A 27,275-nucleotide genomic window follows, 5' to 3' on the forward strand; every position below is an offset into this window, starting at 1 on the left:
TTCCTGAGCAATCCTCTTATTCTAGCTAATCGGATGGCAGATGTTTGGACCAAGCCCCAGAGCCTGCAGTGTACCACATTTTAATGATTTGTGGTGAATAAAGTAAATGTTTTAAAACCAGACTTTATGAAGCAGAGACCCAGTTAAGTATGATGGATGGGAGGCAAAGCTGAGAGAAACTGAACATTGCATGGGGGCATTGCTTCTCAAGCAGGACATGGGTTTATGGTTCATGGGTAGTTCTAAAATCTTGCTTGAAAAATGACTTTTTAAGGAACTATGCTCTTAAGCAATGTCCTTGAGGCAGGGGGAATTTCCCTTGCTCTTCCATAACATCTTTCTAAGAGGGAGCGGAGGTACTGAGCTGTTAGACGGTTGCTCTGTGTCTTAGTGTTTCTGTGATCTAACACATATGGGATAAAAAACTGTTAAAAGTCCATAGAAGGAAACAAGACTAGAAAATTATCATATTTATTATGTTTTGTTTTTTTAAAAAAACTATTATAGAGGATAATCTGTTTAAAACAAATAAAAATGATTATTGAGAACTTTTTTCTTTTCATGCCTCTTAGCAACAGCAACATGGCAAGACCTGAGTTGACCCCGTGTTTTAATGTGGCACCTCTTGTTCTTCCTTCACAGGGCAATCCCTACATGTGCAATAATGAGTGCGATGCAAGCACCCCTGAGCTGGCACACCCTCCTGAGCTGATGTTTGACTTTGAAGGAAGACACCCCTCCACATTTTGGCAGTCTGCTACTTGGAAAGAGTACCCCAAGCCTCTCCAAGTTAACATCACTCTGTCTTGGAGTAAAACCATTGAGCTCACAGACAACATAGTTATTACCTTTGAATCGGGGCGTCCAGATCAAATGATCCTGGAGAAATCTCTCGACTATGGACGAACATGGCAACCCTATCAGTATTATGCCACAGACTGCTTGGATGCTTTTCACATGGACCCCAAATCTGTGAAGGATTTATCACAACACACCGTCTTGGAAATCATTTGCACAGAAGAGTACTCCACGGGGTATACAACGAATAGCAAAATAATCCACTTCGAAATCAAAGACAGGTTTGCATTTTTTGCTGGACCTCGGCTACGGAATATGGCTTCCCTCTACGGACAGCTGGATACCACCAAGAAACTCAGAGATTTCTTCACAGTCACAGACCTGAGGATAAGGCTGCTGAGACCAGCTGTTGGGGAAATATTTGTAGATGAGCTACACCTGGCACGCTACTTTTATGCCATCTCAGACATAAAGGTGCGAGGAAGGTAAGAGAATGTCTGCCTCAATTGGGAATGGGTGTGTCCAAAGGAATCACCAGTGTGTTGAGGCTGCAGTTCCTAAGATGGCATTTGTCAATTTTTGCTGCAACATTTTCTCAGGAATACCAGTGTGCTGGTACATTCTGAAGGTATTTGAGATCCTTTGGACTCAGCAGTAATTTGTAATCTCAGACATGCTGAGAAACCTGGTGGGCCTGGTGGGATTATTATTTATTTATTTATTTTGTAGTTGTAGATGAGCAACATGGCATTATTTTGTTTGTTTATATTTATATGGTTCTAGGGATCCAACCCAGTGCCTTACACATGCTAGGCAAGTGCTCTGCCACTGAGCTACAGACCCAGCCCGGCCTGGTGGGATTCTTAAGAATTCAAATGAAAAAAAAAAAAAAAGAGGGGGTATCTTACTTAAGACAAAGGAACTCCCTTGGTCAGGAGGTTTTTAGTTTTTGTCATTAAGGAAATTAAAACGTAGGGATTAAATTCTATTGTTCTAAAAGGGACTGAAAAACAAGAAATAGATCTTGTAATTTTACATGCAAGGAGATTATAACACACAGTACATCAATCTGTTCATATTTGTTATATTGGACCAAAAAAATCTGGAAATGAAAGCTATATTTCTTTGCATTTATTAAATCAGAACCATAAGCATTAGGAAATAAAGCATCTGTTTAAGTAGGGACAAGTTCTACTTCTTAGGTTTTTGGGTGCTTTTGTATTGAAATGATGTGCCACATTTAAAATATGGACTTGAATTGGTGCCCTTCATTTGGTAGATCAATCACAGATGGACCAGGGTTGCAATACTAATGGTCACTGTTTAGAACAAATAAAAATGCTTGTCTTTGATTTTGACAATATATTAGAAACATAATGAAGTTTCCAAGAATTTTGAAGTTGTTTCAATGACAAATTTGAATAATGAGAACCAGGACTACCAACATAGATATTCCCAACCAGCTTTGCAAGTGTGGCATAGTATCAAAATAGCCAACTAGTGAAAATGGAAGCCTAGGTTCGTGAGTAGGGAAAACTGAAGGTAAGAGTATAATTCATAAAAATGGAAATAAAGGAAAGGCAAGTAAAGCTATAATCACTCCAGAAAATGCCAAGAGAGCTTGAAGTTATAATATATGAGGATAACAATATAAGCGGTACGTCTGTCATGTTGGTTTAATTAAATAATCATAAAATTTAGACAGAATTCATTCAATTTACTGGTTCCCGGCATCCCTTAGGGCAGCCGAGTCCTCGGAAACTGGACAAGTGATGAGATCTGGCTTTCGGAGACTTACCTTGTGTAATGCTAGAATGAGGAAGAAGTCTCTGCTGCTAAAGAAAGGGCCGTAGTGGGTACCCAGACTAGAGTGATGGGCACAACCTCTCAGAGTGGTATCAGGATCTTAGCTGTGGAGAAGTAGCAGGAACTCTGTTCCTCAAGGAAGAAAGAAACTGTAACTATGGAACCTTATTTTAAACTTTTAACTAAGGTCTTGGTGATGGATGATGAAAGTATCTTTAAAGCCAAATATTTTTGAGATATATGCCCTGATACATTTGTATTTAAAGCTTGCAGGTTCCAGGGTATAGAGAGCAATTCATGTATTAGCAGGGAACCATGACAGTATGATAGGGAGATGTTGCCTTGAACATGAGTTTGCTGTTTATAATAAAATGCAGCCATTATTATGCTTAGGAACATTTTAGCAAAAAAATATATTAATTTATATTATCTTATTCTGGAGGACATATATGAAAATAATTGATGTTGATATTATTAACAATAATATATCTAAATCAAGTAGTAAGTATTCGATTCATCTATAAGATTAAAGGTCAAAATTAATAAACTGAGATTTGGATTTGAATCCTAGCGTGATCTACATTGCTAGGTATATTTATATAGGTCAGTTTCCTTACAGTTTGAGAAATCCTTAATCTGAGTCCAAGTTGCTATAACCCAACTCCTCCAATCACTTGCCCTTCCACTTGTCAAGAAGGCAATCTTAAGAAACCTTGTGGCTGGGAAACACCATTGTTGGAGTTTATTTTTGACACTGGGTATCCATTTATCTTTCATCTGATTGTTTAAAAGAATCAATTGTTTAGAAGAAACAATCAGATCAAAGGAAAATATAAAATACATTTTAAAAGTAAAGACATTTTTATGCCTTCTCCACTGGGGTCAGATAGGCCATCTGAAGGTGGCATGTTAGAAATTTCAGAATCCCTCCAAATTTATCATTTTCTTTTGTCTTCCTACCATCCTTTCACCTGCATTTCTGTGGTTCTGGGGAATTTGCAGGAGCCCTCCTCCCTTCTCTGGGACTCACCTCCCCTGTCTTTTCCTGTTCACCAGTCAACTGTAAGCTAGTGAGAAGCAGCTGGGCAAAACAGAAAGGTCCAGTAGAGGTGAGCCCCTTCCATGAGGTCCACTCTTTCACCTGCACACTCTGTCCAGATTCCTCAGGGCGGAACCAATGCTGGCCTGTACTGCACTAGGCACCAGATGGCTGGAGTATTTTTAGTCTTAGGGGAGGGACCAAAGAAGCAAAGCCTGATGGCTCCGGCGTGTCTCCAGCTTTCAAGTTATATAAGGAAGATCTGCTCATGATAGAGCCACTGAAGGGAAATACTGAGCAATAGCCTGGTTCATAGGCCTTTCAGCAGAGACACTAATTATTTTACCTTTGAAAATTTCAGTAGGATTAATGGCCTAGATGGTCTTTCTCCTATATAACAAATCTCCTATAGAGGTTTGAATATTGATTGATGATTTGAAAAGAAAGTTCTAAATATTATTTTCCAAAACAATCATACATATATATTTCCAAAATTATAACTGAGGTCTTTGTTTCATTTACCCACCCCAACATCCCATGAAATGATGGCAACATTTTACATGCCTCTGCCTACACATCTGTATCTGATAACGATAATGATATTTTTCTACTTGTTACTTTGAAAACCAAAATGTGGAAATTGATATGAGTTGTTTTTAAATAGTGCAATGGAGTCCAGATGGAAACATTCATAGAATAAAAGAATACAAAATGTTTCATCTTGAAATATTAAACTATGAAACAAAAATAATTAGATATCTTTGTTTAAAGTGGCTGTGAATTCCAATTTTCTACATTTTCTGTGCATGCGTTTACTTTATACTGCCTGGTGTCATTTGGTGTGAAAATTATGTTTTGATTGTCATTAGACTAATGTGACATTTATGTTCTTTTCAGTATGTAATACATGTGATACCTATTTTACTAGTTACAAAAAACATAATCTCATCATAAGTAATTTATTCCTCTTTTGCTATACTTATTTTGCTTTCATTTACTCCTTCTCATTGTGTATTTATTAAGATAATGGAGGGAAAGAGGAAACATGGCTATTGGCAATCTCAGCGACTCCGTAGTACTTACATTGTTCAATAAACCTAATAATCTTCATGGGCTAATTCTGACTTATGGATGTCCTGCTTCAGTAAATCAGGGTGATTTTCTCTAGTGAATAATAGAAGAGTGCAGTGTGCCAGTACCTTAATTAAAGAGCAGCTCTCTTAGTCTTGATCTCATTTTAATTTACAGGGTAATACTACAATAATATCACTAATGGAAGGTACATTAAAGGGCATCAAGTAGCATTAACTGTATTAAATTATGGTACTTGTGTTAATTAACTGCTGAAGCAAGATGGTTCTAATGGCCAAAAAGGTCGTCTAGTGCATAAATAAAATCTACTCAGATGAAGGGTGAGAGAAGAAATGAAGAGAGTAGATGTTTGTTCTGAACATCTTTTCATACAGACACGGGGTTAAATTTAAAAGCTGTAAGTACAGATAACGTACAAATGTTTCTTAGTTACATAATTGGATGCTGTGATTTTTTTAGTTATTTTGTTTCCCTCTAAGGATTCCATAAATTAATTAAAAAGTTGAACATTTTATTTGTCAGATGCATAGATTTTATTAGAATGTATACTCAACATTCTTTATGGTTTCTTTGAGGTGAGCAGTTCAAGGAAGTAATGCTATTTATTTTAATAGTTCTTACATCTGAAAGATAAATGAATGTTTGGCAATATGCTTATTTATTTTTATGACATATTATCAGCAATGTACCGACTTATTGGTTTCAGTCATAAGAAAATAGAAATTCTGTTTTAACAAAACTTTATGAGAATTGAAAGAAATTTCCCCAATGGCCTAGAAAACTCAAATCAACATCTCTTTTACTTGCTATCTTTATATTCATAATGATACTTATCAGTTACTTTTTCCATTTCTTCTCTACTTCAGTACCTACTCAGACTCCTGTACAGTTTTCCAAATAGTAAATACAGACCACCAAACTTTATCCACTGTTTAGTGTTTAGTATCTGCTGTTTCAGTTACTCATGTCCAAAAATACTAACTGGAAAATTCCAGAAATAACAATTCATAAGTCTTAAATAAATTTTATTACAGAATATTATTACAATGATTTTATTTTACTATTATTTATTGCTGTCAATCACTCACTGTGCCTAATATATAAATTCAACTTTATTATAGGTATGGATATATGGGAAAAACTGGGGGAAAAACATAGTATATATGGGGTTTGTACTCTCTACTACTCCAGGTATCCACTGGGGTTCTTGGAACATGGTCCCTTCAGATAAGGGGATTCTGCTGCAGAATCTTTTTGCCTTTTTACCTCCATTGCTTACCTCAGGAGAGGAGCCTGGGAGCATTATCGCACAGCCTCCCTTCAGGAAATGTCTTTGATGCCATTTTCAATTCACCTCTGCCTGGCTCAGAACCACACTCTCCTTTGCCTAATCACAGGGTCATGAAAGAGCCAGGGACAAAGCTGCCCTGCCTGGGTACTGGAGAGAGAAAGCTCCCCTCCCCACTAGAAAAGCAGCACTTTCATTTATAAACCTTTACCGTTTGAACGTCTTGGTGTTTGCCATAATTAGGAAAAGGTGGAGTTCACTTTCTTGAAGCAAAGCTTCCAGGTTGTTAGAGCAAAACTAGGGAGCATCAGGTAAGCAAGAACATTTGGGAAGATTAAAAGCATAAAAGCAATAGTGCATTTTTCATAGTTTTGGCAAAATCATGTAATGCAGAAGTGATTTACAAACTACAGAGGCTTATCAGTTTTCCTGCAAGTTCTCTAAGTGTCTTTCGACAACTTGAATAAATCTACCAAAATATTTACTTTCCACCTCTTGTTTAAAAGGCAATCCCACAAGACACTTTTAAACATTGTGCCTGGCCCTTAGCCATTCTTTCTCAATTACTTCTCATTATTGAAGCGGAGCTCTCCTGCCACTGAACAGATTTTGCTTTAGGAACATCTTCCTTCTTTCTGTTATCAGTAGACACTTATCCTCCACCTGGGACAGTGTGGGTTAGACAGAGGACACACAGAGATGCGTGAGGCATAGTCTCTGCCCTCCAGGAGCTCATATCCAGAAGATGCAAAGACTTGTATAAAAAGAAAAAAAAAAAAAAACGATGACAACATGGTTTAAGTAGTTTTCACATGTTATTCTGTTTTTCATTTCTATAACAAATCTTGAAGCTGGTAACTTTATAAATAAAACAGGTTTATCTCACAGTCCTGGAGGTGCAAGGGACCACATTTGGTGATTGCCTGGCTAGCATAGCAAAGTCCTGAGACAGCCCAGGACATCAGGTGGTGAAAGAAAGGAAGTATGTATCTTTTCAGGTTGCCCTCCCTCTTCATATTCAACCATGAGAGATCTACCCTGATAACCTTGTCCAATCCTAATTACTTCCAAAAACCTCATCTCTGAACATCATAGTTGGATTGTTTCCAGCTTCTTAATGTCTCACAATGGAGGTTAAATTTCAACACATCAACCTCTGTGGACACATTAAAACTCTATCTAAACCACAATACCATGTGAATGCTTAAAGCACTAAGGTCTCAGGGAAGGAGCTACAAATTTTATGTAGGAGGGTTACTAAAATTTTTGATAAGGATAAGAGATTTATACAGTATCTTGAAATATGTGCTTTAGTTTGCCAAGTAGCCAGAGCAGAAGAGATGTTCCAGGTAGACAAATGATGCGTGAAAACAGCACAGCATGTTAAGGAACTCCAAATAGTTAGGAATTGGGGTTTAAAGTCCTGGGAGATGCCTTCCCATCTTCTCCCTATGGACCATCATCATCTCTATAAAGTTCTAAAGGATACCCACATCTTGCCCTCTGAGTAGCACATGTCGTAAGAAATCTAAAATTATATGGATTCACACATATCAGTTGAGTTCAGGTGAGAAACATTTTAAGGCAATGGTGATAGAGGCTATTCTGGTGTCTGTGCATCCTAGAGAGATGTAGCATTGCATAAATGAGGGGCAACTATAATGCCAAGCCATGATGCTTAAGCAGAGCATCCAGAAAAGCTCTCCAAATTCCATGGAAGCCAACTCATGGCAATGGTTTGAAATCTGCTTATAAGTCAATGGGATGTGGTGACCAGTCAGATTCTAGAGAAGAACTGAGGGAAAGACTTTTTAATTAATTGACTGGACAGTGAGCCATAATATAGGGAATAAATACTAGAATAAGGTTTCAGGTAATTAGTGATTTAGCTGATTATTCATGTTATGCCATTTCAAGTAATAGAAATCCAAGTGGAGAGTCTAGTTAAGGACTTTTTAAATTGCTGTTCTAGTGCCCTAGAAAGCAGTTTGAATTAGGTTTGGAATTTATGACCTTACATGTGGTGGTTGAAGTTTGGGGAATGGGTAACATTGATAATGTGGGGTTTTAGGCCATTCTATTTGTAAATGACTGTGGTCATTTATAGAACATTCACAGAACCCTCTGGAATACTGTCATTTATTTAAAAGGTAATTTCTGAAGGAAATTGAGAGATAGTCTGAGAAGCTGCAGGAAATCAAAAGAGAGTGGAATAAGTTCAGGTAATTCTAATATTCTCCATTAATATGCAATAATAATCTTTTACATTTGTATAGCTCTCTGTTTACAAAACTCTTTCAGGTACTTTATTTACTCTAATTCTTACAAGAGATTTATGAAACAGGTGGTGTTTAACCCTGTTTTACAGATGAGAAAACTGAGAACCAGCGATACTTCATGATTTTCTTTTTTTTAAATTTATTCTAATTTGTTATATATGACAGCAGAATGCAATTCAATTCATATTATACAAAGAGAGCACATTTTTTCATTTCTCTCGTTATCCACAAAGTAGTCACACTATTCATGTTTTCATGCATGTACCTGGGGTAGTGTTGTCTGTTTCACTCCACTGTCTTTCCTACCGCCATGACCCTTCCCTTTCCTCCCTCTCCTTTGCCCTATCTAAAGTTCCTCTATTCCTCCCATGCTGCCCCTCCCATCCCCATTATGAATTATCATCCTTGTATCAGAGAAAACATTCAGCATTTGGTTTTTTGGGATTGGCTATATTTACTGAGCATTATCTTCTCCAACTCCATCCATTTACCTGCAAATACTAGGATTTTATTCTCTTTTAATGCTGAGTAATATTCCATTGTGTATATATACATTTTCTTTATCCATTCATCTACTGAAGGGTATCTAAGTTTATTCCACAATTTAGCTATTGCAAATTGTGCTGCTATAAACATTGATGTGGCTATGTCCCTGTATTATGCTGTTTTTAAGTCCTTTGGGTATAGATGGAGGAGTGGAACAGCTGGATCAAATGGTTGTTCCATTCCCAGTTTTCCAAGGAATCTCCATACTGCTTTCCATATTGGCTGCATTCGTTTGCCGTCCCACCAGCAATGTATGAGTGTGTCTTTCCCCCACCCCCATCCTCACCAACACTTATTGTTATTTGTATTCTTTTTAAAATTTTTCATTCTAATTCGTTACATATGACAGCAGAATGCATTACAATTCATATTATACATATAGAGCACAATTTTCATACCTCTGGTCATATACAAAGTATATTCACACCATTCATGTCTTCATATATGTATTTAGGGTCATGAAGTACATCTCATTCCACCATCGTTTTTATCCCCTTGTCCCTTCCCTTTCCCTCCCTCCCTTTTACCCTATCTAGATTTCATCTAATCTTACCATGCTTTCCCTCCCAACCCCATTATAAATCAGCCTTCTTATATCAGAGAAAACATCCGGCCTTTGGTTTTGGGGGATTGACTATCTTCACTTAGCATTATATTCTCCAGTTCCACACATTTACCTGCAAATGCCATGATTTTATTCTCTTTTATTGCTGAGTAATATTTCACTGTGTATATATACCACATTTTCTTTATCCATTCATCTACTGAAGGGCATGTAAGTTGGTTCCACAGTTTAGCTATTATGAAATGAGCTGCAATAAACATTGATGTGGCTATGTCCCTACAGTATGCTGTTTTTAAGTCCTTTGGGTATAGACCAAGGAGTGGGATAGCTGAGCCAAATGGTGGTTCCATTCCAATTTTTCCAAAAAATCTCCATACTGCTTTCCATATTGGCTGCACCATTTTGCAGTCCCACCAGCAATGTATGAGTGTGCCTTTCCCCCCACATCCTCGCCAACACTTATTGTTGTTTGTATTCTTAATAACTGCCATTCGGACTGGAGTGAGATGAAATCTTAGTTTTGATTTGCATTTCTCTAATTCCTAGAGATGTTAGGCACTTTTTAATATATTATATTTGATTGATTGTATATCACCTTCTGATAAGTGTCCTTTCAGTTCAGTTCCTTGCTTTATTTATTGATTGGGCTATTTGTTTCTTTGGTGTTTATCTTTTTGAGTTCTTCATATACCCTAGAGATTAGTGCTCTATCTGATGTGCAAGTGGTAAAAATTTGCTCCCAAGCTGTAGGCTCTTTATTCATCTAATTGTTCCTTTTGCTGAAAAGAAGCTTTTTAGTTTGAATCCATCCAATTTATTGATTCTTGATATTAATTCTTGTGCTATAGGAGTCTTATTAAGGAAGTAGGAGCCTAATACGATATGATGGAGATTTGGGCCTACTTTTTCCTCTAGTAGGTACAGAGTCTCTGGTTTAATTCTTAAGTCCTTGATCCACTTTGAGTTGAGTTTTGTGCATAGTGAGAGAGAGGGGTTTAATTTCATTTTGTTGCATATGGATTTCCAGTTTTCCCAGCACCGTTTGTTGAAGAGGCTATCTTTTCTCCAATGTATGTTTTGGTGCCTTTGTCTAATATAACTGTAATTATGTGGTTTAGTCTCTGTGTCCTCTATTCTGTACTATTGCTCTACCAGCCTGTTTTGGTGCCAATACTATGCTGTTTTTGTTACTATTGCTCTGTAGTATAGTTTAAGTCTGGTATAGTTGTTTGTATTCTTAATAGCTGCCATTCTGACTGGAGTTTTCTTTTCTTACATCACTCATATAATGAAGTGACAAAATAGGGTTGCTAACTCCAAAAGTTGTACTTTCCGTAGATGACTCAGTCTGGCACCCAGTCACTCTGAAATGGTCTTGGTAGATATAGGAGTTCCAGAGTTTTCCCAAAGGAGCCATCCTTAAACAGATACAAGGAGTCAATCAATCCTATGGCTCTACCCTTCCTGAAATGTTCTGGGAGTTGCACTCAACATGACCTTGGCTGCTCAGTATTTCATTACACTAGGTTGTGGGGTGTTCATCTGCACTTGTTTTAGTTGGATTTTCTCCTGCTGTGACCAAAAACCCTGACAAGAACAATTAGAGGAGGAAAAGTTTATTTGGGGACTCACAGTTTCATAGGTCTCTGTCCAATAGAGAACCGGCTCCATTCTTTGGAGCCTTCAGTGAGGCAGAACATAATGGTAGAAATGTGTGGCTGGGGACTAGGGTTGTGGCTCAGTGGTCAAGTGCTCGCCTAACACACGTGAGGCAATCAGTTCAAACTTCAGCATCACATTTAAAAAAAAAAAATGAAATAAAGATATTATGTCTGCCTAAAACTAAAAAATAAAATGTTAAAAAAAAAATAAATAAATAAATGTGTGGCTGAAGGAAGTGGGGCTTTGAACATGGTACCAGGAAGCAGAGTGAGAATTCCACTCAAGAAAGACAAAATATAAATCCCAAGGGCAAACCCCCAGGGACTCACCTCCTCCAGCCACACCCTGTCTGCCTACATTTACCACCCAGTTAATCCCTATTAGGGAATAATTGCACTGATCAGGTTAAGGCTCTCATAATCTAATCATTTCACCTCTAAACCTTCTTGCATTGTCTCATATGTGAGATTTTAGGGACACCTCACATCTAACCCATAACAGTATTCTAACTTATTTCATTTTTATGTCTTGTGTTTACTGCTGAAATCAAATTACAGTGATTGTTTCTTATTTTCTGAGGAAACAGTAAAGTAAATGAACTGAATTTTTTAAATATTAATTTTTCTCCATAATAAATATACTTTTCCATAAATTTAAATATCTGCCACTCTATTTAATTAATACAGTAGCTTCATAGTGAACTAAAACAAATCACATATATTAGTGGATAAACTTGGAAATGACCAATTATTAGTTTATTTTAAGAAAACTTGTCCTTCATGTGAGGTCGATCTATTTTTCTTTTCAACTTTCACACACTGGTCTACATTGTCTTCTCTGAAACTACAGTGAAAAGTGTGTTGCCTCTTGCATATAATATAATTTTTTAAGTTCATAGTCAATGATCCTACCTCCCTGGTCTTTTTTCCCCAAGCTAAATCAATATTTAACCATTCAGCCATCAAAATTCTAATTTACTCTTCTTTTAAAGGGAGAATAAAGCCCTTCTTTTGAAGGGAGAATGATATAAGAATATGCAAATGAAAAACTTAGCAACCTTAATTTTTTTCAAAAAGCATTTTTACTTAGCCTGGTGGAAACATTTAGAATAAAGATTTATGGTGTGCACCCATTTTAAGTGGACAACCGAGTGCTATTCTGATAATATAACATATTTTTTAAATCCTTGAGATGTTCTTGAATTGTAAAGAGAATCTATGCATAAGCAGCTTATTTTCCTTTGAGGTTTCCACAATTTTAAGCAGAGAATGTGTCTAATAATTCCTTTATTTAAATTATAAACTTCATTAACATGCAGAAAAACAACCCAGTTTAAGAATTTGTCTCTTTGTCCTTAATTCCCCCGTGCCAAAAGTTTTTTAAAGCTAGTAGGTCGTTAAAGAAAAGATGACTCCTTTTTAAGAAACATGGGATATTTAGGCAAAATACCACATAATGAGGAAGTAAAACAATTTCCTCTTCCACTACTAGCATTTGTATGGGAAATTATAGTCAGCCCCATCTATATGTCAAACAATGCAAACAGGAATGCACTCAGCTTCTTTGTCTAAGCTGAGGAGGCACATTCTTTGACTTAATTCAGTGGTTGGCATATTCCAACAATGTTCTTGCTGAGTTGAAACAAAAGGCATTTTCCTGACATATTCAGAGATGATAACCACTGTCTGAGATTTAGTGTAAGAGATTTTGGGATCTATGTGCAATGGTTCAATAAATAGATCATTCCTAATTTTTCTCCAAATAGAAGAATAAAAAAGGTTAAGGTCGAGGGTTTTATCATTGTAATTTAATTCTGTGAATTGACATATTGATTCTATTACAATATAGGTCTATATTTCAGTTTAGTAAGTTGCTTTTAGAACTAAGCATATTAGTTTAATCAGAAGTGACTACATTGCATGTAAACTCATATTTGTTATTTCTGCCTTTTTAAAAATCAGTCGGAAACTTTCATCCAAACAAAGTTAATCAATCAGGCAAAGGTGGGAAGGAAATATTTTAAATTACTTATGTTGGCATGTGAATTTATTTCTGATCTTCCACTTGAAAAACATTGACTATATTGAGAGACAGGTTGTAAACATGATGTAGCAGCCTCATAAACCTTATTGGTCCAATTTCCCAAATCAGATGTATTACAATTAAGGTAGCTACTGTTTTATCTCTTTCTTATCATGCTGTGACTGTGTCTAGGACAAGTGATTTTGTGCTGGGAATAATTTGAGAAAATAAAGACAAATCATTATGTTATAGGGCTGGGGACTTCTGGGAAACTGAGGCAGTACAAAGACACCTCCCCCTCGCCCTTCAAATTCTGATTCTTGTGATCAAGTCAGAAAAATTTTAGACATGTCACTCAGAATAACAGACATGACTTTATTAAAGGGATAGGAAAAGGGAAAGGGGACACTCTCAAGGGAAAGAGTGTGTCTCGTCTTAAGAGGAGAAGGACAGTATGCCTCTCCTATACTCCAGTTTTTTTGGAGTTCCCAGAGAAGTTTCCAGAGAGTCCCGCCCAGGTCCACTTCTTGCCTTTTGACTGACAGCAGGATGACATCAGACTTTCGAGTCCCCACTGCCCTGATAACTCTAGGTAACTTAACCCATGCTGACTAGTTCTAATTGGAACCTGTTCTTAGAGATTTTATGGTTGGGAGTTTATCTCCCAACCACATCCTTATCTCCCTGAGTTTTACAATCTGGTCTGTGTAAGCATCACAAAAGTCCCTTCCTTCAGGGTAACTTGTGTTCCTCTTATCAGAATTATTTTAGGCCTGTATTTCTCCTGCAGGTAACAGGTAGTTAGCAGAGGAATGTAACATATCCTGTACACTTAGGCCAGCAGGACTGCAGGTAAATTGTGTCCTGGGAAAGAAAGAGTGTATGGGTCAGTACAGTGAACCCAGTTTATAGAATTATTTCTTTAACCTCAATTTCCTATCACTCTCATCTGTCTTTCCCCTATCAGTTAGAATTTCAAAGACATTATTTGTCTTTTAGAAGGAAACATTGGCTAGGAGTCAAAGAGAAATAAGTTCAAGCTTTTGCTGTGTTGATATTCTTTGTGAACTGAGAGAAGATCAGACCCACCATAGCAGAGTCTCCTCCCATACAAAATGAGCATATTTTACTAGATTAGTGTTCCTCAGAATCACTCCACAAGTAAACCCCATAATGGTCAAATACATTTGGGAAATGTTCACAGTATTTCCTCTAGGAGAACCATAATGCTTATTAGTGTATTAAAAGCTCTGAGATAGCCTGTGGCAAAGAAATATTTCCATTTTACTTAAGCCAGAGCCTCCCAAAACTTAATTAGCCAAAAAGTATCAATTAATATCCCCCAAAGAAGTAGTATGCACAGAACTCATGTGAGGGTAACAAGTTTCCTTCAATATCTACCATCATGGGGCTCTTCTTATGATATCAGGGGAAAAAAGAAAACAGCATGTGTGAGTGTGTGTGTGTGTGTGTGTGTGTGTGTGTGTGTGTGTGTTTAAACTATTTGCAGTGCTAAGAACAGATTGATTTTTCACAGCAAGGTCTAATTTTAGTTATTATCCTTCCTATATTGTTGCTACATTAAGAAAAAAAACTGAGACTATCTTAGGGAGAGGCAGACTTCATAGGGAGTACCTTTCTTTCTTCTTTTTTTTTTTTAACTGATGCTCTATTTTTTTAACCTTGTGGAGTCCTGAGTATCTTTAAGAATTATAGAAAATTAAGTACAAAATTGGAAGAGATAGAGATTTTTGTTTTTTTGTTTTTAAGCTACTAGATTGTGATGGAAGAGTCAGCAAAGATGTGAAAAATGAAATGCCAAGTGGCACAATCTGGTGCATTTTGAGATGAATAGAGATGTTAAAGGCTTTCTATTCCTCGTGTATGTAAGCCCCTGTAACTCTAATTACAGCAATAAACTAAAAGCATACATTTAAAGGAAAATAAGATGGCCTAGTAATTAATACATGATTTTCCATTTGCTTTGGATGATATTCTTAAAGCCACAGGCTAATTTTAGTCAAATGCAGGTTTCAGTTGCTCTGCTCCTTAGGACTCTTAATGAGTAACAAATTAGAGGACAGAAAAGAGAAACATTGTGTGCAGCTAAGGGGTATCACCTAGTCTAGGAATTGTATTGCTGCCTTGGCTGCTTTTACTCATTTGGTGCTACCAGAATATCAGGGAAGCAAAGCTGTTACAACATATTGGTGACATCCATGTGTAATTATAGATCCTCCAGTGCTACTGGGAACAGGGAACAGATGGGGGGGAGGGTGGGCCAAGACATGATGGTGGAGGAGTCTAAGAGGTCAGAGATTTGGCAGGTTGGGAGGAGGCAGCCTGATGAACTCCTGTCCTGGATTTATATAGGCAGCGTGTCTGCCAAATTGAGTCATAACATTGCAAAATCATTTCTTTTATAATTGAAAAAAAAAAATCATGAAAATAATTTAATCTAACTCCCTCTTTTTCAGATGTGAAACAGAATGGTTAGGTATATTAGCCAAGGATAATAGTACTGCATAATGATAATCTAGACCCAAATTGGACTTGTTTTTTATTCACCGGTCTGTACCCTAGAACTGGGTCTGACATATATTAGGGGTTCAAGAAATGTTATCTGAAGAAAGGAGTAAATAATTATGGGAATACCATTCCATGTACATAAATGTTTGGAACATCTATACTCTTCCATTAGGCATCTTGATGACCACCTTAGCATAGTCTCTGCATAAGACTGCAAAGGAATTGGAGCAAAGCCTGATTGATAGTTGTGGTTATGCCATTTTCTCCAAATATTCCAGATATGCAAAGCTCCAGGTTTCAACCAGTTTCTAGAGTTGAAGAATAAAATGTATCTACCTCAGGTATCAAGTACTATATGTGTGGCTTGGGAGCTGAAGTAGGAGGATCATGAGTTCAATGCCAGCCTCAGCAACTTAGCAAGGCCTTCCTTAAGCAACTCCACAAGATCCTGTCTCTAATAAAATACAAAAAAAAAAAAAAAAAAGGACGGGGGATATGGCTCAGTAGTTAGGTGTCCATGGGTTCAATTACCAGTACCCAAACCAAAAACAAACAAACAAACAAAAGTAATGTGTATTCTGCATAAATGAATACCACTGAACCCAGCTGCACATTATTATTCACCTACTTTGTTCTTTCAAAAAAGGAATTGTGACTCCTGATTTTTTTCCCTAGTGAGGAGAAAATAATGAAAAGAAATTAATTGTTCTGCTTACCTTCAAACAATGTCTAGAAAAATCACAATATCACTATGTGTCCCAAGTGGTCTTCAGATGATGTTTGCCTCTTTGGTCCAGCAACCAACAAGTTTAAACGTGCTTTGAAAACATCTTACAATTCATAGATGAGGCCTTTAAATGTTGATAGTGTTTGGTTTGATGTTGCAAAGATTTGAACTAAGGAGACACAGGAAGAAGCAGAGTGCAAACTCAACTGTACAGATTTATGTCTATTAAAATAATTCAAGTTCATTATATGTGTCAAAACAGGATTTTTAAATATCAATAATATGAAGCTAATTATAAGAAGAAGGAAGCAAGAATAAAGGAACAGTGCAAGACTAGATCACAATGGTGTAATTATGGGTGATTTTAATTTTTTTTGTACTCCTATATTTTTCACATTTTATTCACCAATTATATCATCAGAAGGGAATCAAATGGAAATTCTCATATAAAATATATAATATCCAGTCAGGTACGGTGGCGCATGCCTGTAATCCTAGCGGCTCAGGAGACTGAGACAGTAGGACCGTGAGTTCAAAGCCAGCAACAGGAAGGTGCTAAGCAACTCAGTGAGACCCTGTCTCTAAATAAAATACAAAATAAGACTGGGGGTGTGGCTCAGTCATCTAGTGTTCCTGAGTTCAATCCCCAGTACATACATGTTAGAGTCTGTAAACAAGTCAGGATGGCGCCTGGCAAATGTTAGAGTCTGTAAACAAGTCTGGATGGCGCCTGGCATTTTGCCAGAGGGAGTGGTTTGTGAAGTAATGCCAGCAAGCCATTAAGTGTGGAGATTTCTTATTGGTTGACTGATGTATCTAGTTTATGCTAATTAAGATAAGCTGTGTGGAATGTATAAATACCGCTCCTGTCCTACAATAAACAGCTCCTACTCCTGCTGTATCAATGTACACAAGTTGTTCGTCACCCCCCGGTTATTTTGCTGCAGCCGGACTGCGGCACATACATACATATATATTTTAATTTTTAATAAAAATTAGAAATAATAATAAAAATATTTATATAATCAGAATTTTTTATAAAATTTTACTGCATGTACTTAATAGTTTATTGAAGCTAAAAGAAATGTCAGTAAACTTGAAGATCTATATAAACTGTTCTATATGCAGAACAGCAAGAAAGATGGTAGGAAAAATGAACCAAGTTTCTGAAATGTTGTGGACAATATTAAAATGGTGAATATATGTGTAATAGTTTTAGAAAGAGAAAAGAGAAGAAATAGGAGAGCAAAAATATTTGAGGAAGTAATCTGAAGTTTTCCCAAAGACCTAAAGATACAATGAACCCTAAGCAAGATGAACGTCAAGCAGCCCCCTTGGGTGTAGCACACATGAACCACCGACACTCAGAGGTAAAGAGAAGATCTTTAAAGATGCAAGAGGAAAAAAAACATTACATATGTGTAAAAAACAATTCAAGTAAGAATTGAATTCTCATCAGAAATAATTAACATCAGAAGACAGTAGAATGCCTCTCAAGGGCAGAGAAAAAGAGAATGTCAACCTGGAACTCTATATCCAAAAAAATTTTCTTTTGCAAATGAAGGCTTATTTAAGATATTTTTGAAGAAAAGGAAATAAGTTAACTTATTACCCAAACTAGAAAATGCTAAAAGAAGTTTATCAAGCTAAAAGGCAGGAATAACAAATGAAAAATTTAAAATATTGGGACACAATGAAGATTACTGAAAATTAAAAATATGTAGTTAACTAGAAAAAACTCTTTTTTCCCTTAAAATACATATTACTATTTACAACAAAAATTCTAACATTTTATTGTAAGATTTGCAATGTATGTGTGTATAATAGGGACAACTATAGCCCAGAGAATAGGAGGAAGGGGGAAAAGGGACCAATAGAATAGCTAGTTTAATATAAAAAAATACAATATACAAAATAAATGGTGAGCAACTAATGCTACATACTATAATCCCTAAAACAAATATTTCATCCTAGAGAAATGGAGGAGTAATGAAGTGGTAGTCTTTAGAATCGAGAGGGGTAACTATTGGAGACTATTACAATGAACTCATATTTTAACTTAAGAAATGGTAAAGTGGCAAATGTGGTATAAAATTTTTTTAGTGAATTTATGAGTAAATTGTTCTGTAGATGATCTATGAATGAAATAAATTACTATTTAATGTTTTCATTGTCATCCAAGTATAAATATTCCTTTAGGAACCATCAGATGACTATAATTGTTACCTCTACTGATTGCAGCCCCGATATTTCTGAACAATACTAGAATACCTAGAAAACATTCTCATCCTGTCTCTAAACCTGAATGTGTTCCAACCATTGACAACTGCTGTTATAGGACAATGGGTTGGACCAATATTACAAACATAAGGAATAGGATTTGGGGAACATAATTTAAAAAACATATAGAGATGATTTATTTCCTTTGAAAAGTGGGAAAATGTGCGTGTGTGTGTGTGTGTGTAAAGAAAGGGAGGGGGAAAAGGAAGGAAAGGAGGGAAGAAGAAAGGATAGAAGAGGAAAGAAGGAGAGAGGAAGGAGAGAAGGAGAACAACAAACAGAAGGAGAAGGGGGGGTGGAAGAAGAAGAAGGAGTGTTTCTTGGGAAATTTTGAAAATGCTAGAGATCTCTCTTTACATGTTGTATCTCCACTAGGGCCTCTCCAGTGTTCTTTGCTTCATAATTCTGCCCACTTTTTTTTTTTAGACATTTTGAATTCAGGAAGTCAACTGCTCATGATCTGTGAAATGGGCCCTTCTCTGTGTTCCAAGAGACCATTGAAAGGACAAAATAAAGCATGCTGAGAAATGTATCGTGTTTAGTCTAAGGAGACCACAGACACCAGATTCTTTACCCTTCACCCACTACAGAGAATACAAAATATATAAATTCCATAATGTAGAAGGGAAACATGAAAAGTAGCCAGGAAAAGTCATAAACATAGTATCAGTAAAGAGGAAAGAGGTCTGTTTTAAAAATACCAATAACCATTTCATTCAACCTGTTAATACCATGGAGACATCTTGCATTTAAAAAAAATAAGTTGTGTTCATAGATTAAGAAACAAAAGGATAACCAGCTATATTTAGTTAACTAGGGATGATTTCATAGTTTTGTGACAACATTGCAATTGTTAAGAATATAAAGAGTGAAACATCATTTAACTGAGAATCAGATCATGTGACTTCTAATCCCAGATCTGTAACATGGGAAATAATAATATCTGCCCTATATCCCTATCAATAAGTGTTTCTCTTTAATGCAAAACAAATGTTTGTATTTAATGCAAAACGTAATACAAACAAATGTAAGCACTCACACACTTAGTGCTTACTAGTTTCTGGCAATGTTCCCGTTGCTACAGATAAAGATGAAAAGTCACAGTTCCTGTCCTCAAGTTGCTACCATCTGGAGAGATTGACAGGCACTTCAAGAGAAAAATTACAAAGCAACATGGTCTGTGCAGTGATAAGGATGTGCATTGGGTTGCTGTGGCAACAGCAGGGGAGAGGAAGAGCACCAGCCCACACCTCTGGGATGAGAGAAGCTTGCTGGAGGACAGGCTGATATTCTCATTGTCATCAAGGCTGTCACTAAACAACTACCTCCTTATGTTAAGTTAAACTCTATGAAATTTCCATTATTAATCATTTAAAATGGTTGAATGTCATCTAATGGTTGAAAATATATAATGGCCTGTTTTAGTTACAGATTTGTATATTCACTTAGGAGAATACATTTTCTTTCTCCTTTCCTTAATGTTGGTAGGTACATCAAGAAAACTGATTCACAATACAGCTGGTTTCACACACAGAGAAAGACTGAGTAAAATGTGGATTTGCAAGACTGCATGTTGTTTAATCAGACTGAATGACAAGCTCAATTTTCAATACAAAGCTAATCCTGGTTTCATTAAATATAAATGTTATTTATAGAAAACAAGAATCCTGTGGAAGCAAAAGGATATCTCTCAGGGTTACACATTTTATATTTGTTTAGCATTGATGAGTTTAAACCAAGAGGCTTCTTTGCAATTTGATTATTTGCTCCTGTCCTTGATATTGATTATTCTATTAGATTTTGCTACTAACAACAGCATATGTAAAGATTCCAGTATTATTTTACTACCAAAATAGGATGCCAGAGGAAATTACATATCACAGGTGAGGTTTTGATACAAATTAAAGTAAGAAAATACCAGATTGTGGTGTACATTTATCAAACAACTCTACTTCACATAAATAGGCAGAAGAGAGTGGCTTTTGCCATATAGAACTGAGTACAAATTCCAGTTCCTCCCCTTACTGCTGGATAGACTGTGGAAAAAATATCTCAGGATCTCAGTCCCCTCATCTATAAAATGGAACTAATGTTACCCACATTAAACTTTTTTGAGAATATTAACATGTAAAATACAAGTACACATAAATAAGTAGTGGTTTTTACCATAAGGTCCACAAATAGAAGCTACAGCTGAATACTTTAAGTTTGAAAGAAGCTGTTTTGTTTTCAATATTCTTTTTCATATTAGTCTCACAACATATTGGCTTTATCAACTTTAACATACTATTTTTTCTTCCCCTCCTAACTTCACTTTTCTAAATTGATAGACTGAGTTTATATTTATACTTATATATAATTCATACTCTATTTTTCCTTCATTAACATGCACTTATCTATCTTAATTGTTTCCTTCCCCTTTAAAGGATTCAGCAGATTAAATTTATCATTAGCGTATTTCTAGGGTTCTCTCCGGGTAGAAATTTCCATGAAATTAAAACTGGGAAGTACAAAAGAAGAAGAGCAGGTTCACTTTTCTAAGGTTGGCTCCTTGAGTCCTGGAAAAATGTGGTTATATTATACCCTATTTCCTCTGGGTCACAGACGTGCATTTATCCTCACTGATGATGGATGGCCTACTTTGACATTTTGCATGGATGGCTCTTGGGAATGAGAATCATACTTATAAAAGATTCATTGGTTCATCCTACAGTCCTAACATTGTCACCTTGACACACAGTGACAGTATCGTAATATCCATTGACCCTGTTGGTCAGCACAAAGGAGATGAAAATGTTTCAGGATCCTCTAAGGGAGAAGAGGATTTGGGATTTCTTTTCCATAGGATGCAATAATGAATGCAATTTTTAGCTCTGTTTCTCCTCTGGCTTTGGGAAAGCTGCTTTTGAAAGGTAGCAAAACCCCAGTGTCCTGAGGAGGTTCATAGGTTACCAACTTAAGAAGCACATGCAGTTTAGAGGTGAACCCATGGTTTGTGAGGGAATTGGAATAGAGGTTTAGCAGGTGAAGGAAAAATTATGAGCACATTAGAGTGTATAACTTACTGAGAAAGACAAGATTAAAAAGGAATCATATAATTAACAAATAACACATTAAAACCCAATTAAACTGAGCCCTTCTTTGTAAATCACCTTTTGATTCAGTAGTTCTTTTTCATATCTATTTTATATTGAGCATAGTCTATTTAAAAGGCAAGATTCACTTCTGAAAATAAGCATTCAAAAGGCTTTGGTATAAACTTACAAGCATTCCAACAATTTAAAAATAAAAAGTGCCTGTCCTATCAATGTCCAGGGAAATTCTAACATACTAATGTTAACTTCCTAAATAATAAAAGAAAAAAAGAATGACTGCAGCATTAATAGAACCATAATTACAGAGGCATTACCATAATCATAGAAGGAATGTCATAGTTCAGATTTAACTGCTTTGCACAAATAAAACAGGAAACTATAAAAAACGTAAAACAGAGGAGGGCTCTGTACATTGAGATATGTGTCTTTACACTCAACTAATTAGTTGCTACTGAATGTTTTTGCTTTGCTCAGTGGCATGTGGTACATAAATCATTGCAATATGTTAAATGCAAATGGTTGTTAATAGAGGAGCCATCTGCTCTATGCTGGAGAGTTGGTTAAAAAGAATGTGGCGAACCTACTTTGGAGAATGTTGAAAAACTCAAATACCAAATTTCTAAAATGAGCTGCCTCTGTTAACCCCAACATTACTAATACTCCCCTGGCCTTTTAAATACCAAAATTCATCACAAAGCCACTCCTATCACAGTCTGTGCTGTTTTAAGCAACTCTACCAGCCACTTCTAAAGACAGAATAACCCCCAGATACATCACCCTACATACAGACTTGCCATGTCTTGAAATCGTGTTCACGAATTTCAAACATCCGATAAATAATCAAACTATCCTCTCCGAAACATCTTTGCTAACATGAATAAGACAGGCTCTCCATCCCTGTCCCTCCTGGAAGTGATTCCTCTATAGCTGTAGATCACTGGCAAGTTGCTGGCTGATGATAAATTGCCATGGGTATCATCAGTGTTTGCAGCCTCCACCTCCTGTAATCTACAATACTGTATTTCTCCCAAAGATCATCAGTGCAAAGGGGAGCAATGATTTCTCTCCCAACATACTTTATTAGGTGCTGTCACATAGCATCCTAATAATGTCTGCCGGATTCACTGGTGACAGTGTAAAACATGGGAAAATTAGTAATAGGACAGGAATCAGAACCTTCAGGTTTCCAATGTCATGCTCCACTTTCTGGCAAAAAGGGAATGCTCCTTAATCCTGCCCCTTCTAATCAGCTCCTGGTCAAGGTTGCTATCAGTATATTTAAGAGCAAGCTGCCATGATGATGTATGACATTAATATCCATTGGAAGTGTGCTCAAATGATGCAATACTCAAAACAGAACCTTGGCCATGAAAGAACAAGCTTGGAAATTAACAATGTGGATGAAAATCTTCAAGCCTACAACTTCACTAAAGCCAGATGTGAGGTATGATTATTGGCCTACTGCTAACTTGGCTTTCTTGACCCTCCGTTTTTTCTTCTTTCATCCTTCCTCCTCTCCCTTTTTGGCTTTTACAGTATGTGATTTAAGACTGTGCTTTTGGGGATTCGCCTGTGGGAGAAGAGGCTGCAGGAGAGCTCATTAGCCCAGCAGATGCTCTATCCCTGGACGAATTATACAATGAAAAGCCTGCTTCTGAGGGCCACCAAAAAGAGCCTGGGCTTTGTGGAGGTGGGCAGCCCCGCAGTGCAATACAAGCTTTTTATTTGTTAAAAAAGGATTTTGTACTAAAAACATTTCCCTTTGTTTGTTCTCATGAAAAGAGGAGCCTCCTGAAGGCTGCATGCATTTGATGACTCCATTTCAAAATGAACACTTGTCAGTTTCCAAACGGTGCTGCTGCACTTGAAAGTTACACAAAACCATTCGGAGATGGGGAGACTGGCACGGCAATCAGACAAGCGATACCTTAGAGGCAGAGTGCGCTGGCTGTGAATTTGAGAAGCTGGAATATTGAATTGGATTCTAACAATGATCCTAAGCCTTTATGAAGTCCATGTTTTAGACTTGGAGCCTAGGAAAAAAAAAATTCTTGCATTGTCTAATTACATTAGTTTATTGAGCTGTAGTACCACTTGGGTTCCCAGAACACCACTTTAATTTAATTTAGATTTTGTTACTTCTTCCCCTCCAAAAGGAAAACTTCACCATAGAGGCTTATTTATTGTTTTTAATGCTTATGTTTGGAAACGTTTACTAATTCATTTTCCCACTTAATTACAGGGAACAGGAGGATTGATTCTTTAAACCTACAGATGATATTTACCAAAGTTTTCATGGAAATATATATGGAAAGTTTCTTTGATCTTAAATTGTGGTCTGGTTTTTCTGGCTCGATTTTTGTGTTTTGTGTATGTGTCTATTTTAGAAGAGGACAGGGTACCCAGGGAGATATGAAGAGCCAACAAAAACCAGCTGCATTCATCAACCTTGAGACTTTTGTGTGGAAAGTGCATTTGGGTCATTGCTTCTTCCTTGGCAAGATCCTTTGGGGCCTCCCTGGTGCACTCTGCTGATATTTAGTGACACACACACACACCAGCAGGGAGGGGATTAAGACACATTCCATCTGTTGGTGTTTTGATTTTTTTTTTTTCAAATCCATTTGACAAGTTGCTTGTCAGCAAAGTTGTCACTCTGTTGTATTTCGGAGGTTTGGGTCTTCTTCTTGGACCCAGTGATATCTCGGAGTTACAAAGCATAATTTCATAACTGTCCCTTAATTCTTGTTTATACTGCCAGTGTCCTCAATTCCAAAACACTTATCTCAACTATTGTTCTGAAATTCCTCTGGGTCATAAAGTTCAAGCTGTCTAGTTGGGTGAAGGAAGGCATTTATTTATTCTCAAAGATAAGGATAATTTGTCAAACTTTGCCTTTTCCTAGGTAATGCAATACTCAGTTTTAAAGGAGCAGAAAAGGTTGATTTATGAATAAAATATCTAGTTTTCTTTAAAATACATCAAAACAATGTATTTTATTTTACTATCAGGAAAAGCAGTCCCACACATTCAAACACTGATATTCCTAGAGTAGTTTTAAAATGTCACTTACATTATTTTTGTCTTTCTAAGAAGGGTGAGACTCAATAATTCCAAGAGAGAATAGAGATCTCATTGTGTTGCAGATATGATCATGAAAATCTCTTCAAATGTTTGCGTTAGTCTCATATTTACCTGAGAACTGAAATCCAACATGCACGAGTTATATGAAACATCTGGATAGCATCAAGTTTCTCATGTCTACACTGCTTAATGCCAGAATTACTTGTCAAAAGAAAGGGATTAATATTTCAAAGGAGGTTTTAAGTAGAAACTACTTCTTGTTAGCTAATACTCAGAGTAATGAGTCCTTATTTTTCTTTGTGTGGATTCAAAGAGCCCAGAGGATGATTTTCAAAGTTTGTGGATTGTACAGGAAGGCAGAGTGCTCAGTGGGTCACTAGACAGGTGTGAGCCACTGGGGCACAGCAGTTATAGAACAGGGCAACACAGGGAAGCAGGTTGCTTTGGTTTCGCCCTTGAAGTGGCACTTGTCTGGGATAGAATGTCAGATGGCGTTTCATATTATTCATGATGGCAAACCCTCAGTCCAGAACTACTGTTCTAAAACACCTACCTACAAACTAATAATTGTCCTTATCCTAACAACCTGAATGTCACCCACTCTATTTTATATGTGCCCTTTACAATACCCTAGAGATTTTTTCTTCAACTGATCCCCATATGAAAAGTGTGCTGCCTGCCCTGAATTTTTGCTCTAAAAACTTTCTGTAAGCTTTTCATTTCTGGGATATGCATCTGATATGATAAGCAACGCCCTCTTCTCATATACAGACTGAGGGTACAGTCTTCTCAGAATTGAAAATGTTCAATAGTTCACTTGGCAAACCGTGTATAACTAATAGATCAGTTTTCTGAGAAGGGGTCTCCTGAGGATGCTCAGGGCCTAACATACCTAATATACCCACAATGATAGTTATAACAACCAGTAAACAAACAAAAAAGGCATACTCAGGAAGCCTTGATTTGAACTGAGGTCTGGTGTCTCCCTGCTGGCATGGCTGGTATGCTGTAGCCTGACTTACTCGGGCATTGCCGTTTCTATAGGTTTCCAAAAAGGAAAAAAAAATGAGACTGAAAAATATGGAGCTACAGCCAACCAGAAACCACTGAAGCTTTTCTCTATCAGTAATGCAGCTTTAGAGGAAAATTACTCCCTGAAGATTTGATTCTATGAGGAAACTGCATTTCCTTGGCTCTGAGTATGAATTTGGTATTCTTGACTGGCCAGGGGCAAAATAGTGCTTGAGTAAGCTATTTGGGCACCCTGTGTGGCTGCAGGTTGGAGAAAAATGCCACTTATTTAAGAGCAAGCCAGATACAGCGTAGGAGTTTAACCAGGAAGAATGTTCCAGGCAGTGGCACAGACTTGACCCATGGTCCTTTCCTTGGGTGACAACTTGACTAAATGGACTGTGATAGCTGTTTTGGATCTAGAATACATTTTTTCTCAAGGTGCACTCACTAATCTGTTATATATTTAGATTTGTTTTTTGGCAAGTTTAAAAAAAACCTTCAGAGATGTCAAAACAAGTGAAAAATTTATATCCAAGATAAAATGTTCAGTAGCAGGTTTAAAAAGAAGCTTTGATCGGGCTTATGGAACCAGAATAGCATTTGGAGGTTTACTGCAAGGCACCCCTTATTTAACACATTCCCTCAAGATTGCTTAAAGATGTCTTTAATATTGCCCTCGTGACAGCCAGGACTTTCTTATTTTATATCTGTATTTGTAAAGAACAGACCAATAGTAGGAATTCGAGAGATAATTCCATTTTAGTCTCCCCTCCATTGCCATCAGCTCTTTCCTATCCTGGAAATAAAGTAAGTTTCTTTTTTTGGCAGGTGCACTGACCCTGGGAAATAGTGATAGCAGCAGCAGGTGCTGCATGTTTTAGGGCCGGAAGGAAGAAGAAAGTAAAAACAGAACAAGGCAGAGCAAGCAGGATGAGCAGAATTGTGGAGTAAGAGTGAATGGCTACCTCAGGGGTTCTTATTACCTGGTGGTTCTCTTTATAGTCAGGTAGACTGGATTCAAATCTATCTCTCAGCTGGGTGTGGTGTCACAAGCCTATAATGCCAATGACTCTGGAGACTGAGGCAGGAGAATCACAGGTTTGAGGCCAGCCTCGGCAGCTTAGTGAGACCCTCAGCAACTTAGGGAGAACCTGATTCAAAGTAAAAAGGGTCGGGGGTGTAGCTTAGAGGTGAAAAAATCCCTCTCTATATCATCTACTATCTCTGTAAATTATGCAAATGCCTTATCTCTCTGAGCTATAGTTTCCACATCGGGTAAATGGGAATAACAACCAGCCTTGTGGAATTATTGGGACAATTAGCGTGTAACCTGGTATGCTGCATTTGGCTGACACATACCTGGTAAGGAGCTTTGATTCATTATTATTTATCTCTGGTCTTGTCATCCTGCCTTCTGAGTCCCCATCATCTTCTATCCCTACAATGGAA

At 36.9% G+C, this 27,275-nt stretch overlaps 1 protein-coding gene across 7 annotated transcripts in view; it reads left to right on the forward strand.

Annotated features, from left to right (window-relative positions):
* Ntng1 (netrin G1) overlaps positions 1–27,275 on the forward strand; it is a 367,455-nt gene that overhangs the window by 198,314 nt on the left and 141,866 nt on the right. For all 7 annotated transcript variants that reach the window (XM_071618110.1, XM_071618114.1, XM_071618108.1 and 4 more), the window contains exon 3: positions 643–1,283. In XM_071618110.1, coding sequence (XP_071474211.1) covers positions 643–1,283 — 641 coding nt within the window. The remainder of the gene's footprint in view (positions 1–642; positions 1,284–27,275) is intronic.

Source organism: Marmota flaviventris, chromosome 10, assembly GCF_047511675.1.
Source record: "Marmota flaviventris isolate mMarFla1 chromosome 10, mMarFla1.hap1, whole genome shotgun sequence".
Taxonomy (NCBI): Eukaryota; Metazoa; Chordata; class Mammalia; order Rodentia; family Sciuridae; genus Marmota; species Marmota flaviventris.